The sequence below is a fragment of the Paralichthys olivaceus genome, chromosome 15 (genome assembly GCF_024713975.1).
Source record: "Paralichthys olivaceus isolate ysfri-2021 chromosome 15, ASM2471397v2, whole genome shotgun sequence".
NCBI lineage: Eukaryota > Metazoa > Chordata > Actinopteri > Pleuronectiformes > Paralichthyidae > Paralichthys > Paralichthys olivaceus.
The window spans coordinates 18,238,545-18,254,387 of record NC_091107.1 but is presented as its reverse complement, the minus strand read 5'-3'; the positions used below and the strand labels follow the sequence as shown (position 1 = coordinate 18,254,387).

At 41.8% G+C, this 15,843-nt stretch overlaps 2 protein-coding genes across 3 annotated transcripts in view; both read left to right on the top strand.

Annotated features, from left to right (window-relative positions):
- The first annotated feature begins 118 nt into the window (after positions 1-118).
- hsf5 (heat shock transcription factor family member 5) lies at positions 119-6,265 on the top strand. Its single transcript, XM_069510063.1, has 8 exons — positions 119-669; positions 1,065-2,306; positions 3,079-3,764; positions 4,496-4,777; positions 5,139-5,230; positions 5,444-5,680; positions 5,885-6,001; positions 6,129-6,265. The coding sequence occupies exons 3-7, from the start codon at positions 3,095-3,097 to the stop codon at positions 5,999-6,001; spliced, it is 1,398 nt and encodes a 465-aa protein (XP_069366164.1). The 5' UTR covers positions 119-669; positions 1,065-2,306; positions 3,079-3,094; the 3' UTR covers positions 6,129-6,265.
- A 13-nt stretch (positions 6,266-6,278) lies between these two features.
- The window catches only part of LOC109628733 (E3 ubiquitin-protein ligase RNF43), an 81,583-nt gene continuing 72,018 nt past the window's right edge, over positions 6,279-15,843 (top strand). For both annotated transcript variants that reach the window (XM_020086052.2, XM_020086051.2), the window contains exon 1: positions 6,279-8,744. In XM_020086052.2, the coding sequence (XP_019941611.2) occupies positions 8,523-8,744 (222 nt within the window). In that variant the 5' untranslated portion in view covers positions 6,279-8,522. The remainder of the gene's footprint in view (positions 8,745-15,843) is intronic.

Here is a 15,843-nt window from a genome sequence, read left to right as displayed (position 1 = left end):
TCATAATGGTTTTAATGTCCAATTTGATCATAGAGACTGATGCAACAAATGTGGCTTTGATCAAATTACATTTTTTTTGATGTGTTTCCTTTGAATCTTTGTCCTTCATCATGAATTAAACAGTAGATGGCAGTAATGCACCTGGACATTAGTTGCCACCTGCCAATAAATCAATTAAAGAAGAAGAAGAAGCTGCAGACACAAGGCCCTGAAACTATCCATATTATCCAGCATGTAACAGTCAGTCTGCAGAACGCATGTTCAATCCTCACAGGAGTTGCCACCAAACCCCTCAGACAGCACAATGGATCAGTCCAGCATTCTCCAGCCATTTTGTTTTTCCTACTTATCCATGTTGCTAATTTTGCACTCGCAAAGTTCATTAAAAACAGAGTCTGTCTTTTTTTGGTTTATATTTTGGTCAGGAAATAAAATGGCGAATCGAAAAAACCTGGACACAGGAGTTGGTGCCATCCCCTCCCAGTGTTTTCCTGAGGATCAGAAGCTCCACCTTCAGCCCGCCTGTGTGGTTGGAGCAGCCAGGTGGGAGATCGAGAGGGTCTCCACCACCTGACGACTGTCTACTCCTGAGATATTCTCAAAATTGGAAAATAAAAATACACTACATTTCCCTGTGTATGGAAATTCCTTTCTGATCCTTACTTTGAGGTAATATTACATTTTAGTTATCGTTACTCCGCTAACATTTCATAATGAACATATTCACAAATTCCAAATACTTTATCTGATATAGGCATACAACACACAGCACATATGACAATATGACACAAAATATAACAGTACATCCTCAAACCAACAATAACAAAGCAATTAAAGAAACACATATCAAGCAACACAAAAACAAAGTTAAAATTTAATAGGATTCATTCAATGATACCACTTTCATCCCAATACATGTGGAACCTGAACTAATATTTGACATATATGAGATAAAGCATGTTCACAGTCAACTATATTCACATTACATCAGAAATGCACAGGAGTTATTAATGTTTTAAATGATGGCTGCTTAATTATAATGTATGTTCAATTCAATGGAACAGAAGGATCATTACAGTTATTAGTCACTCCTCTGCTGTCTCCATTATGAAGAGGTTACATGTGTACTGTGGAAAATACTCCACATCCATCCAAACTTCTAAGTGTCCATGCATCCAAACATCCATCCATCCATCCAAATATCCATCTGTCCATGCATCCATCCATCCAAATATCCATCCGTCCAAACATCCATCCATCGGAACATCCATCCATCCATCTATCCATCCAAGCATCCATCCCATTGAGTCAACTGCCCAAAAAACAAAGCAAACTTCAAGAAATGTATAAGTTTCTTATAATGATGTCACTTAATAGACATTTTATGGTATGGTTTTGTGGTGTGAAATGTTTGTGGCTGCAGGATTTATTTAACTTTCCAAGATGTCTATAAGACATTTTATGTATACATTTATTTGCTGACCTTAATTAACAAAACTCAATGAAATCATCTTGGTTTTGTTAATACTAATGCATTAGTTATATGTTTATATATTTTTGTGTGGTTTCGTTTGTATTTGTTTCAATGTTATGTTCATATTCATTCACATTCAATGTCATTTTTCCTGAACTCTGAGTCCAAACAATAATACCATCTATCTATCGATCTATCTATCTATCTATCCATCTGTCTATCTATCGTTCTATCGTCTGATCAACCATTAGCCCATCATTTCATGCAGGCCTACAACAATCTAATCACATGAAGTGTGTAGATATTACACATCATCATGTTGAATGCAGCTCTTCATGTAGTGTAGTTAAACTGTGTTGTGGCTCAGTACGAGTGGATGCCGACATGACGGTTGAGATCAAGTGTACAAGCCTTTGTCAGGAATAATGGATCAAAGGGATTTTACAGTAAAGTAAATAAAGGGCATAATGCCTTTTTCAATTCAAAATAATGAACTTTGAGGCTGAATTTCTCCAAAATGATACAGTAAATATGCTTGATACTGAGTGAGTGAACAGTCAGGATGGTCCTGAGATCAAGTGTACAAGCCTTTGTTAGAAATTATGGATCAAAGAGATTTTACAGTAGCATGAAAGATTGGCTCGCTCCGTATCATGGACTACCTACATTCTGTAATGCGGGCGAACTTGAAATCAGGAAAAGACGAACGTCTGCTCACTTGACCGCAGTCGTTTGACTGTGGAGAGAAACGTTTGCGCCTCAGCTGTTTCAACGGCACCTGAACTTCCCACAGTTCTCCAGGATCAGGACAGAGTCTGCATTTGTGACCCAGGTACGATTATGTTCGTTTTTATTTTCCATTCAGCAAAACTTGACCCAGAAATACAAAAGAATATGGACAGAATGTTCTCTAACGTTACTGTGCAAAGATACATCCAGATACACAGCGAGCAATTGATGAGCTAACGTTACTAGCTAATGCTAACTGAGTAGAGCTAATGTCACAAGTTAGCATTTTGTACGGAAACCCTAAAGGGTCATTCATACATACATTTTATTCCACCCGTTTTCACGAGATAATTTTCCTCCGTTTTCCCGTGATAACGAGAAAAATATATATAACAAAGATCGTTTTCTCGTGATAACGAGAAAAATATATATAACAAAGATCGTTTTCTCGTGATAACGAGATAATCCTTCCGTTTTCTCGTGATAACGAGATCTTTTTCTCGTTATCACGGGAAAACGGGTGGTATAAAATGTATGTATGTATGACCCTTTAGGGCTTCCGTACTTATTAGAGTACAGCTAATAATCTTTTTAGTCAACAGTCATTAATATGATGAGTTTTAATAATACTGGGTTAACTTAATGGGGTTTCCATCTTGTTAAATCTAAAATATATTGTTGTTGTCGTTTTTTTTAAAGTTAGACACTCCAAGTAAATGTTTTGAAGGTGTAGCATCTGAGCTAAATTGAGCTACCTCATAGTTAGCTGCAGGACTGGTTGTAAATGTGTTGTGCTGGATTATTAGCTAACTAAAGCTAACTGCTGAGAGTTGACCTGATTAGCCCATGTTAATTAGTATCACCTCTGTTTCCAGGTCTGCATACTAAAGCATGGATGCTGGTGAAAGTCAACTTGCTGAAAACATCAGTACTCATTATTTCCCTGGTAAACTATGGCATCTGGTGAACAACCCGGCCAATGAAGCCATCTACTGGGACAGCCTTGGCAAGGTCATCATCATTGACCAGAAGCTCTTTGAGGGGCAGATCCTGTCTCCATCCTCCTCCCCCGCCAACCTCAGCACCACTAGCAGCACCACCCCCAGCAGCAGCAGCAGCAGCAGCATTAGCAGCAGCACCACCCCCAGCAGCAGCAGCAGCAGCAGCAGCAGCAGCAGCAGCACCACCAGCAGCAGCAGCAGCAGCAGCAGCACCGACCCCAGCAGCAGCACCAGCAGCACCACCCGCAGCAGCAGCTCACACAAAGCTGACACCTTCAGAACAACCAACTTCAACAGTTTTGTCCGACAGCTGAACCTGTACGGCTTCAGGAAACCAAACTTGGCTGTTATAACCAGAATTCATCCTGCCGGGGTGTCTGGGCACTTTCGTCACTTCTACCACAGCAACTTCAAGAGAAACCACCCTGAACTTGTTGCCACTCTGAGGAGACTCACTGCCAACAACAAGGCCAAGCTACAAGCTGGTCTGACTGTGAGATGCAGGCCCTTGAACGGACACAGAGAAGGTTGTGGTGCCACACACAAAGATGGGAAAAAAGGCAAGTGAATAAAATGGTGAAGGTAAATTATTTATTAAGCCTGTCAGGGACCCGCTAACTCAACCGTACTTTGAGAATCACTCTAAAGCCTATTCCTTTATAACTTTCCATTCAAACCAAGTAGGGCTGGGCAATATGACCAGAATGTTCATATCAGTCTATATCAATAATTATCATGATAAATGTCACATACACTTATTTAATTTGAAAGTAGAGCCAGGTGGGCCGATGATAACAGGTGATATTAGCCTTTCTTAGACATATAGGTATCAGTTTATATTTGCCAATATATGCTTATATGAAAACTTTTATTTTACAGAATACACAGTGCAAAGAATATGTGCATTTAGGCTCACGTTACATAAAAGAAAATGCTTCTTTTCATCATACAAGTTCCATATATATGGTTGTATTTGTGTTTTCTTTATAATAATAGATATTTCTAATAAAGTTAGTGCTTAAACTATTTACAGTAATATCCTACAAAAGCTAATTTCTTTGTCATAAGGGGATTCGACATCTTTGGAATTATTGTACATTGTATACATTGTATTGTGTGTGTGTGTGTATATATGTATATATATATATATATATCCAAACTGTGCTTGCATAATGCTTAAGCATTCCATCTGTATATATTGGGCTTTTGTCATGTTCCTAATGATGTAAGTTACACCATGATCATGACTGATACTTTCTAAAAGGTTGCTTGTGTTTCCCTGTCTCTGCAGTCACTTCACTACCGGGCCCCATGAATCAGGAGCCAACTCATCCTTACAATCCACACACTGGAACCCCAGCCCCACCACGACACCTGAGCAGGGCCCTCGATATTGGTGCACCTTTACCAGCTGGAATTGTATTTCCAAGCCACTGCTACACAAGAGTATCGTCAACTTCCGATGCCATGCACCTCCAGGGGGATTTCATGGCCTGTGTGAACTATGGGAATCCAGACTTCACCACTTATAATGCTCAAGCTGCACAGTATCTGCCTGGCTTTAATCCCCCATGTGAGCAAGACTTGAGTTAACCAGTTAGAAAGCGATTTATGAACCACACTTTGTAACATCACCTAATTTGTACATTATACTCTTTCTAAAATGCACCAATATGTATCTGTGTGTTGAGAAAATGTTTTTGATTATCTATGCAAAAAATGTAGACTCCAATAGTAACAGGATAAACCATCCATCCATTATCTGTGCTGCTCATTTGTAAGGGTCAGTGTATTGCAGGACCAACATACAACGGTTTTTTCTTACATTTACACATACGGTCAATTTAGAGTCTCCAATTAACCCAACCTAATGTGCAACACCCCAGACGACATTTTATGATGTATATTGTAATGCTTTGTTCTTTTTCTTGAAGTCTACGAGTACTACCAACTGCACCATGCGGCTTCACATATGATAGAGAATGGGCTTCTGACGTGGTCACCCACGCCCCATGGTTATTTCCAGGTAGGTATTCACTCTGTCATGTAATCACTGACTTTACACTCAACAAATCTGTGATGAATCAGGAAAGATACTATGTTTTATTTTTACATGTGTTCAAAACTTGCACTTTTATTTCACTGTATGTTGTGTCATGTTGAAGAGATCCAGGAGTTACAGAATAAGAAAAACCAGTGGGTGAAATAATATGACATTAACTTGAACTCCATGTTCCAGGTTGCTGATAAAGTGATGCAAGCTCCACCAAGTAGAGTTGTGAGCTCAGAGAAGCCAGTCCATGTGTCAGAGCTGTCCCCCAGCACCAGCTATAGCATTCTGAGCAGCAGCTCTGCCAGCACCATGACAGCCAACCCTCAAACCATCATTCAAGATAAGAATGGATCTACGTACAGTGAGCAAGAGGAATCTGTGGTTTCAGTGACTGAGCACATGCCGGAAGATGTCATAAATGCGGTAAGCTTCAACATTGTAGATTTCCTGAAAACATTTAGCCTCATCTTTTTCTAAAGGCAAGAAACTTTGCCAGGGAAGACTTGACATGGTCTGTGCAGCAGTTTGCAGTCTTTATATTTTATATGACATTTAATACAGGGTGTGTAACAGCTCCGTAGAAGATTTGTACATTGTTTGCTGTGCTTTCCTCTGTGTCCTGCCAAGGTTACCATTGTTGATGCAAAGGGCAACGAGTTCTTAGTTGTCAAGGTTGAAGACATTCACTTTGATCTCAGTCAGGTTAAGGACATCAGCTACAGAAGAAGTGCTGTAAACCTTTAGGTAAGACACTGATGAATATTTAGGAAGCATGTTCAGGGTTAAACTAGTAAAGGGAAAAAAATAATGCATGTTAAAAAGTCATCACTGCATCAGGTTCACTGATAGTTGGTCATGTTTCTCATTTTAGATCTCAACATGTTGGAAAGTGACAGGGAGTCTTCAGTATGTGTCAGGGAAGATTACACTATTACCAGACTTCAATCTCCACACGTGATTTGTTGGGTATGTTTGTTGTGTCAGTGTGAGGACTATCATTTAGTTCTTGTGAAAAACATTGTGAAAAAAATAGTTGCATGTAGATTTTGTTATTAATAATTAATTTAAGTCTTTTGCTTTTTCAATAATTAGAATTGCTTGAACCATGGTACATTGGTACCATTTAACATTTTTAAAGTCTGAAGCAAAGGTTTTCCTACATTTTTAAAAATATTTACCAACTTTTGATATTTACATATGTACATCTATATATTTGCAGCAGTGAGCTTACTTAAACTCCTTGCCCCATTCTAATATGCACATTTTTACTTGCACTTTAATAACACAGTTGAGTTGTTATAACAAACTCCTGTTATGGTGGAGATCATAAATAATTTTATGAAAATATTATTAAATTTGAGTGATTGTTTGTGGTAGTGTCAAGATGATGGTGGTATTCATATTACACCTTTTAGTTTTAATATATCTATAGTAGCTGCTGTGTTTTTAAACATTTGATTCAGTGTTTTTTAAGGCACGAGTGTTCAAGTATTATTTATAAATTAAATACAGATTAGATCATCAGCTGGTTTGTTGTTTTTATTCAGTATAGTCTTGTTGACAGCTGGCTGAAGGAGCCCTATGGTGGTTGTGTAGGATTTTGGACACTAGAGGGAGCCACTCACTAATTCTTGCTCCGCTCTGCTGCTCCTCCCTCCGAATTTAATGCTGCCTTCACGTGCTACTCGGAAGCTCCTTTATTAAATTTCCACAACTTTTGTTTTTCTTGTTCGAACTCAGTGTTGTGTGGCGCAGCCTACAAATCGAAGCCCGTGGGACGTAAGTTTGACTGGAGACAGAGACAGCGAATTCCAGCTGCGAGTCTTACTTTACATCACGTCAGTAGCATATATGAGCTCCCAGCATCACAATTGGGTCAGATGACTTCTCAGACCGTTCCAAACGCATTGTTGCTTTTTTGGTCGAGTTTCTTTTTTTTATTAGGAAGTCCCAAACTCCTACAACACGTGAAGGCATCAGGACAGTGAGCAGGTAGAGGCCGTCAATGAGCTCCCAGGAGAGAGAGAGAGAGAGAGAGAGAGACGGTGACATTACTGCACACTGCGTCTCTCCTCTTGATCAACTTTGGAATCACGAGGACTTTGGAGAACTTTACTTCACTTTTCCTCCAGACTTTCTTCTCCCTTCTCGCCGAAGATTGTTTTGACAAGCGACTCACTTTCTGTCCTCTGGAGGATCGGGTCCAATTCTCTCTCTCGGGGCAGCGGAGCCACTGGACTCGGGAATGTCCTTTTTTTCCTCCTCCTCTGTCCGTCCTGTCTTCTCCTCCTGTGTTCTCTTTGTTTTTTGTGCCAGTGATCAGGTTTGAACGCAGAGGAGAGGTTGATGGCTCTGCTACAGAAGTCAGCGTAGCCACTGAGATATAAGTCAAGTGAGTCAACTGTCCATCTGCTACAACGATGTACTGACTCCGTGGGTTTGATTCTTGTCGTTCACCGTGGTTGTGAAAGTTCGATCCGACCCTCTGTCTCTCCATTGTGGGTCAACACGCCTCATGAGTTTCCGGCGGCAACCTGTAACCAAGCCTTTGAAGTTCAAGCTCCTCTGTGTTTTCTCTGGATTTATCTAGAAAATGTGGCGCCGCCGGGACGAGCTGCCTTCTGACGCCGTTTGTCAACTCGTGTCCGGTCCGCAGACGTGACCGCGCGGCACAGTGGCCGGTGCGCACTGCTTTTAATAACGATCGATAACTCTCAGCAGTCGGGACACGGGTGAAGATCGACGCATCGCTGGTGCCGGGACCTGCCCTTCTTCTGCGTAAAGGATACAACAGTTGGAGCGTGAGGCCAACGCGTTCCACATGAGGACATTCGTTGTGCGTCTGCGGGGAACCAGTACAAACTTCCTAACACAACACGACGCGTCTTCACGGTGCATGTGTGAGTGCACTGCTCCGTTACCCACATTAATGACACTGGATAAAAGTTCACCGTTAAATCAGGGATCGGATCAGTTTTATGGAGACGATGCGGCCGGCTCCATGTGGGCACTGAGCGACGCGCATTTCTGCACCGTGTACAGTTTGAATATTAACTCCGGTGCTGAATGGGAGTTTGAGTTATGACTTTGAGTTATGCTGGCAGTCCTCCAGCTTTAAACACTTGGATCGCATCTACTTCTCAGTAATCGCCGAGGCAGAAAAGAAGTGGGACGTGTGTACATATTTGTCTTGTTTTGATCCGCGGTGCTTGCCTGCTTTGAAGTCCACCATGTGCGGCCGGGCACCGCCGCTGCAGCCGAGGCCATGACCGTCCCCCAGCGGCGCCTGGCCGGGCTCTGGCCGTGGCTTCTCATGGCGGCCCTGCAGGTGGTGCTGGGCCAGCCGGGCCTGGAGTCCGAGCGGCCGGTCCTCCGAGCGGTCATCAAGGTGACACTGCTGAAGAACGAGCTGACGGGGAAGCCCATCACCCTGGAGGGGGTGTTCGTGGGAGGAAGTGCCGGTTACGCGGATGGGAAACTAATGCAGGTAAGATGTCATATTTACTCTACTCTGTATGATCACAACAGGGCTTCTCATCCCCACACTTCAGAAATGTCCAAACACCTGAAAAGTCGATTCCTGGAGGTTGTTGGTGGGTGGGCACCTGTTGTAGAGTTGATCATGTGTTTGACTTAAGTTCTACTGTGTGGACACAAAACAGAGACTGGCACAGATCAGTAGAATATTACTTAACTGTTCTCTCATGGTAGAATATTGAACAAATATTGAACCATCAGGAGATCCACAGGACTCATCCCTACTCCCATTACTGCTGGACGATACCAACTGGGGACACATCATTTCACATTAAAATCCCATTTTATTGTGGCATATGTAAAAAGCATCATTTCGACAATTAGTTTTCACTACCACACTGTCCTGTCTTTCAGTGCATCAATCCCTCTGTGGAGTGACTGTTGGCGCCACATGTTTCTCTAAGCTAAAAAAGGCTGTTTACACAGCATCCCCTGCCTGATTAAAACCAGATGATGTTAACACCTGAACTTGTTGCTCTATGCCATCAAAATACTGCAGTGACTATGGGTTACAGTACACAGTACTACCCTTTCCACTCAGCCCTCAGCGTGTGATGACAGAATATCTAAATTCCTTGAACAATAGTGATGACACACATCTGTTATTGAGGTTAGTTTGTTTTCAGTCTATTTTTACTTCCCTGAAAAAAAATAGTGGTTTGATTAAGGTTGCCAACTTTCATAGGTGTATCTTTTCTGAGGCGACAGCTTTGTTTTGCAGTTACTATTTATGACTTCTAATGTTCTTCCAACATTTTTTGATACCAAGGTGTGGTCGAGGAATACTAATCAACACCGCAAATCATGTTTCAACCCATATAAATATATAACTCTTTTTTTTTTACCATTTAGAAAATAGCATGTCACTACCTTGTGAATGTTAATTTTGTAGTCTATTCAATGTGCATATTTAGGATTCAGGAGTGGATTAAGGGACCAGGGCCATAAAGCCCGCCTGCGTCAATTTATTTGCTGTTTCCAAAGAAACAGGACGACAGATTGCAGCATTGTAGGGTCTTGTCTCTCTTCACTCACCAGGTGTGGGAGGTTTTGTGAATGGTGAGCCAGATGCGTCAGTTTGCCATAATTGATAAGGATTTACATGGCTTCTCCACAGAGAAAGCCCAGTATTAGGGATGGTGAAAAGTTGGTGCTGTATGCCTCTCCAATTAAAACTGTGTCACTTTAATGTGCCTGTGTGGGATCTTGGAAACATGTTGAGGTGAAACACTGAGCAGCTGAGATCAGAGAGACTTCTGGGATTTCCAGGATTTTTTATATCTCCCTCCATAAAACCTTGCACAGTTTTTGTACAGGACAAAATATAACTTTTGTGTAAATTCACAAAAAGATAGTAATCCGATTTCACCAGGTCTCAGAAGAAAGCTTCAGCAACATGCTGTACATACTAAGGTACAGTGCATATTAATCTGGCACATGGTTGTTGATACTTGATCAAGATTGTAGAAGTGATATCTGCGCATATTCCCCTGTAAGTGTGAAGGAAAGTCCACCAGGGCCAGCTAATACTTGCATCTATACCACAGTCAGGATGGCGACAGTCTAAACCTCCACTGATAAGATCCCGGTCTTTTTTCTTTTTTTCTTTTGCAGGCTGAAATGTCAGCAGTTGGTTTTGTCTGAACCCTTGCTTTCTTGTTTCTCTAAGTCAGACCAGTGATTGTGGTTCTGTTCAAGGTTTGGAAGGTATAGTTTTGTCCAACTCTCTCTTCCCACAGTGCACAGAGGTGGTGTTGTGCTGCAGGATGCTCTTTGTACAGCGCAGGCCTGTTCGAACAGGTCCTTATTGCCTAGGCAAGCTGCTCTGCAGTCGCTGCTTTAATGTTCTTGTCTTCCAGTGGACGAGGGGATTGAAGGCTGGAAAGGAGGTGGAGATCCATAGATATATACGCTGCCTCACAATGTCCCCTTTCAATCACAGATTACGATCTGTCCGCTGTGATAGTGCTCTCCAGCCGATTAATGCATCTTAATAACCATGAAACCAGAGCTCTAGATATCTATTGTGGGGCAAAAGTTTCGTCTGGTAGTCAGGCAAAGTACCAAGAAGGAGTTACAGAAGCTCCTCCAGATTTTACTCTGAACCATGCTGAAACATGGCAACCAGTTTTGATAAGATACAGTTTATACTTGGCATTTTAGAAACATGTTAGTCTAAATTAAATTTTGGAGGTATAACCTTTTCTAAAGATAGAGCATGAGCTGTTGCTTTTACTACGAGAATCTGTTTTAATCCCGTCTGGTAATGCATGTAAGGTCCAGACTCAAAGTAGAGGGTGTTGGAAAGGTTCTCAGTCTCTGTCTGTGTATTCAAGCGATGAGGCTTCGCTTTGGTGCGCATTTCCCTCTGATCTATTAAAACTGTGATCTCCCTGGAAGTTTGCCCTGTCCTCTGAATGAACACGTTCATTGGAACACTGGCTGGGGTCTGGCCAGCACTATTTGGACAAATACAAGTACAAGAGAAGTGCAAAGGCTTGAGGGAAAACCTCAAACTTGAAAGGATTGTCAATTCTTTATCTTCCTACAGGCATTGTACCCGATTAAAAGACATCATAAAAATTCCACCTGTTTTCAATTAAAGACAGTTCGGACTTTTTCTTTTCTCACGTTGTATTTTTGTAGCTTTTTACTTTGAAATTTTGCATTGACCTTTGAGAGCTCACTTAAATACACCAGCTATAATTAAGGCAGGCCTAGCAATTGACTGAACACCAGTTTACTCTGCACTTTGCATTCTTTCATCTCCCTTCTCGGTGTCCCACAAGACACTGTGTGCCTCCCTCGACTGTCCGAGGACACTTTCTGCATGTTTCCCCCCTGGCTGGCCCTCAGCACAGCCGTTTGGGATCGAGGGATGGGAGGGCGGAGGGGGGGCGCTGAGGGAGAACATCAAAGTGAGTCCAGTTCCGAACGTGAGCCGGGATGATTAAAAACCGAGACTGTTTACTCTGCACTTCCCAAATGGGCCCTGTCCTCCCCCTCCCTCTAGATTTTTTTTGTACATACTTCCTATCTCCCTGGATGAGATAACATCCTGTCCAGGGCTCCTTGGGGCTCCTCGCTGCTTTACATTGCTGGACTCACTGCTGTACACAGTCTGTACCTGTGACAAATAGATTTTGAAGGTTTTCCTGAAGTGTGTGCAGTAGCCTGGAGTATTTAGATTTTAATTGAAATCTCATATTTCTGGTTTGCTTGGGGTTACTCAATGTTCTTTGAACGAGTCTCCAAATCCATTAAGCTTTTGGAGGATTTGATATATAGTGTGTAGCATTCTGCTATGGGATAAATATCATACTTTATTCTGAAGCCTATAAAAGGTTGAAACTCTGTTAGAATGTTTGAAATGTAGGAAAAAAGATTTTGAATGATCGAAACCAAGATTTGAAGCCTTGCATAATGTTTTGATAAGTTAAAAAATTTATTTTCACTATTTTGTAAATGGTTATCTGAAAACTGGTACACGTATATTGAGATTGGCCAATCTTTAGGTGAACGTGTGAATGATTTTTGATAGTCTTGTCCTGCAGCTCTGATCGGGGAAAAAAAAGAAAAAAATAAATTATTTTTTTGGGATCCTGGAGGCAAGGACATTCATTCTGTTTGCTCTTGGCTGAATTACAGTCAGATCACATGTTTTATACTGGGTTATTGGGATTTTGCAACATTATGCAATGGTTCAAAAATTAGTTTGACTCATGTAAAACCTTTAATTCATTAGATTTCAAGCTTTCAAAGGCTTTTTTTTCATTTTCTGGCCAGTTTGATATGTTTCCCATAATGGGTGTGTGGATGATTTGTAACATTGAAAATAACATTTTCAGTAAAATTGTTGCATATGGGATTAGACTTAATGTTAAGTGCTACATTTTCACATTGAAGTTAGTTCTTTGCTGTCATTTTATTTTCCTCCAGTTATTTGCTTGCTGATGAATCTGGAACTAGTTTCAAGTTTGGCAAGCAGCTGCACTCACTGAGGTCTGATTCTTACAGTAGGACAGGAAGGGATCATGCTCTGAGTTTTGCTGCAGTCCTCAGTTTACATTTACAGCAACTATGTCTATCATGCAAAGCTCTGCCATGTCTGCTGGTATGGATGCCATATGAGACCTCAACACACACAGCAGCACAGTCACGTCCCCATGCATCCTTTCTGGCACTTACTGAAATTGGCAGTTACATAAAGGAATGAATCAAATAAGCCATAAGCTCACAATTTCCGTCTGCTTTGCCACAGTGACAGTTAAAGAAGAGCAATTAAGTGCTGTTTGTGTAGAAATGGAGGACATTCAGGGTCAGTCGTAGCCTTGAAATCCAGCATATAACATAAAAAACATGCTCACTGCTGTCATTGGAGATATTATTCACATTCTTTTATGTGGCCCACAGATCTGCTGTCAGGACATGTTTGTCTTTTGTATTCCCATATGTTCATAAGCTCAACCTGTCTGCTATTGCTTTCTGACGTCTCCTTCCTCTATAGCGATGTGAGACCACTGTTCTGTGTTGCCTCTGGCGCCCTCCCCGAACACACCCCCATGTGTGTCCAAGCTATCAGACCAGCTCTGGAGTAATGGTTTCTCCTGGGCAGGCATCTGACAAAGCTGCAGCCTGGAGCACAGGAAGCAGGGGCTAGCGCTGTCTTGTCCACCCTCTTCCACAAGAGATGGCTGTTGAGATGTGTCTTACCATCTCCGCAGCACTGGGAAGATGGGAGAGGCAGGTCAGGGAAACATGGCAAGTCTCTTAATCCTGCCGGCCCCCTTCTTTTTAAGTCATTAGACCAGGTCTGGAATTCTTGAATGTTATACAACACATTCTTGTCAACCTTTCATAGCTCTCCTCGTGCAAATAACAGAGGAAGGTCTCTGCTACCTCTGTAGACAGTCACTATCACTGCTTCACTCACTCCTTCAGACACTTGTGCGAAAGAGTAACATACTTAATTCCATGTTTGTGTAGCACACACATAGAGCATACAAAACACATGCACACAGACACACGGTAAAGGCATTACTACTGGACTAATCCTTGAACCGGCCCACAGAAAGGGCGAGTTGGAGAGAACAGAGAAGTAAAAAAGGAACATGAGAGCAGAAACAAGCATTATAAAATTTCACATTAAAGTGAGGGCTTGTCCTCACCACTATGTGTGTGTATTTGTAAAGATATATTTGAGGACCATTTTGAGCCTAGACCTTATAGAGTGAGGACATTTTGGGAAAGTGAGGACATTTTGGCCCGCCCTCACTCTCTGAAACACTTTCAATGGGATTTTTGAGGTCTATGACTTGCCTGTAGGGTAAGGGTTAGACTCAGGTTTAGGTTAGGGTAAGGATTAGGGTAAGGCTTGTGGTTGTGATGGTTATGGCTAGGGTAAGGGGCTAGGGAATGCATTATGCCAATGAGAGTTCTCGATATGATAGAAGTACAAAGTTGTGCGCGTGCTTTTTAAATTCATCGGTCTCACAAGGAGTGGTTGAAGAATTTTTATACACATAATATCGCACAAATAAATGAAATGTTCATGATACAGACTTTGTCCCGCTCGTCTTTCTGAGCACTTTTATTGTCTGTCCCTCTAAGAAACCACCATTGCACTGAAAGAGCAGCACTGTACTCAGCTTTTTCAAGTTGTGCCATAATGTGGCCACGCATCCATTACCATGGAGAGGAATGAGTCAGTGCTGACTATAAAAGACCACATGCAAACATTCTCACACATGCCTATATTTTTCTTTGTTGGCACTGTACCTGACAGGGCCAGTTTGGGCCAGGGTACGTTCCAGATCAGTGGAATTCAATTATGTAAAATAGTGATAAACAGTCGAGAGAACCCTGGCATTTTTGCATTCCCAGAGCGACGGGTATCATGCGTGACCTTTTTTGAATTTGTACAGACAGTGCACGTCTAGTGGAGCACCTGTCTCTTTCCAGTTGAAATTGATCCACTGGGAGCACATAGAAAAGGCCGCTGATCCATAGCGAGCATGGAGGTCAAGCTGTCCCTTCCCTGGGGATCAAGGTCACATTTATAGAGATTTAAAGAGAACCATGCTGCAGATGACAATGGCACCATATGGCTGGATAGTTCAGATGCTACTGGTGGGAAGGTTGGCTGTGTCGATCTAGCTCCCTCTCATTCAGATACATTTCAATCTGCCCTTATACTGATCGGGCCAATCACAAAGGGGCGGATTTGATGTGATGACAGAGGAACAACCAAGATGGCTGCTGCTGAAGTGGAGAGGTCTGTGCTCTATAGACAGTATTCAACAAGATCTGACGAATATTTTTGAAAAGAACATAAACAACTGTAAGTTAAGTGCTTCCAGATATTGTTCTGTTGATCTGTTTTAGGTTGCTAAACTCAAAAGTAGCAAATGAAACACATACAACCATTATTAACCATTAAGATCTCAAGCTGTAGTAGCAACTTGGCTCTCGGAAAAGCTGTGTTGATCTGCCTGCCACCTTGTTCCAGACTGAAATATGTCAACAGCTAAGAGATGCCATTGTATAAAGTGTAGCTAATGGTGGACCCCTGACTTTTTATTTTGCACCACCAGCAGGTCAAAGAAATATCTGTTTGAATCTAACTGACGGATTGGCACAAAGGTTTGTACAGACAAAAGGTTTGTTTCAATTCAGGGGCTGCATCATAAAACCTTCTTGTTGTGTCCAACTGCAGATATGTTGTTAGGCAACAGCTATAAGGGCAGGAAAAGGACAGGCCTTTGCAGTCTATGTGGCCCCCACACAGCTTATGAGTCTTCAGTGTCTTCAGTGACCCTCTTACTTTTTGTGTAGGGACACCAGGGAGACATTTTTGCTTTGAGTAAAATGTCTCCAAAAAACGATTGGATGGATTATGGGTTTACCTTTGTTTAAAAAAAGAAGTGTATACCCACTAATTTTGTGTAAACGGATTTTGTTGATTATCTAGACACCTGAATTCTGTGTTTTTCTTACAGTTTCATGGAAGTTTTTGAGACATTACCAAAGAGAATGGGCTCCTTTCCCTC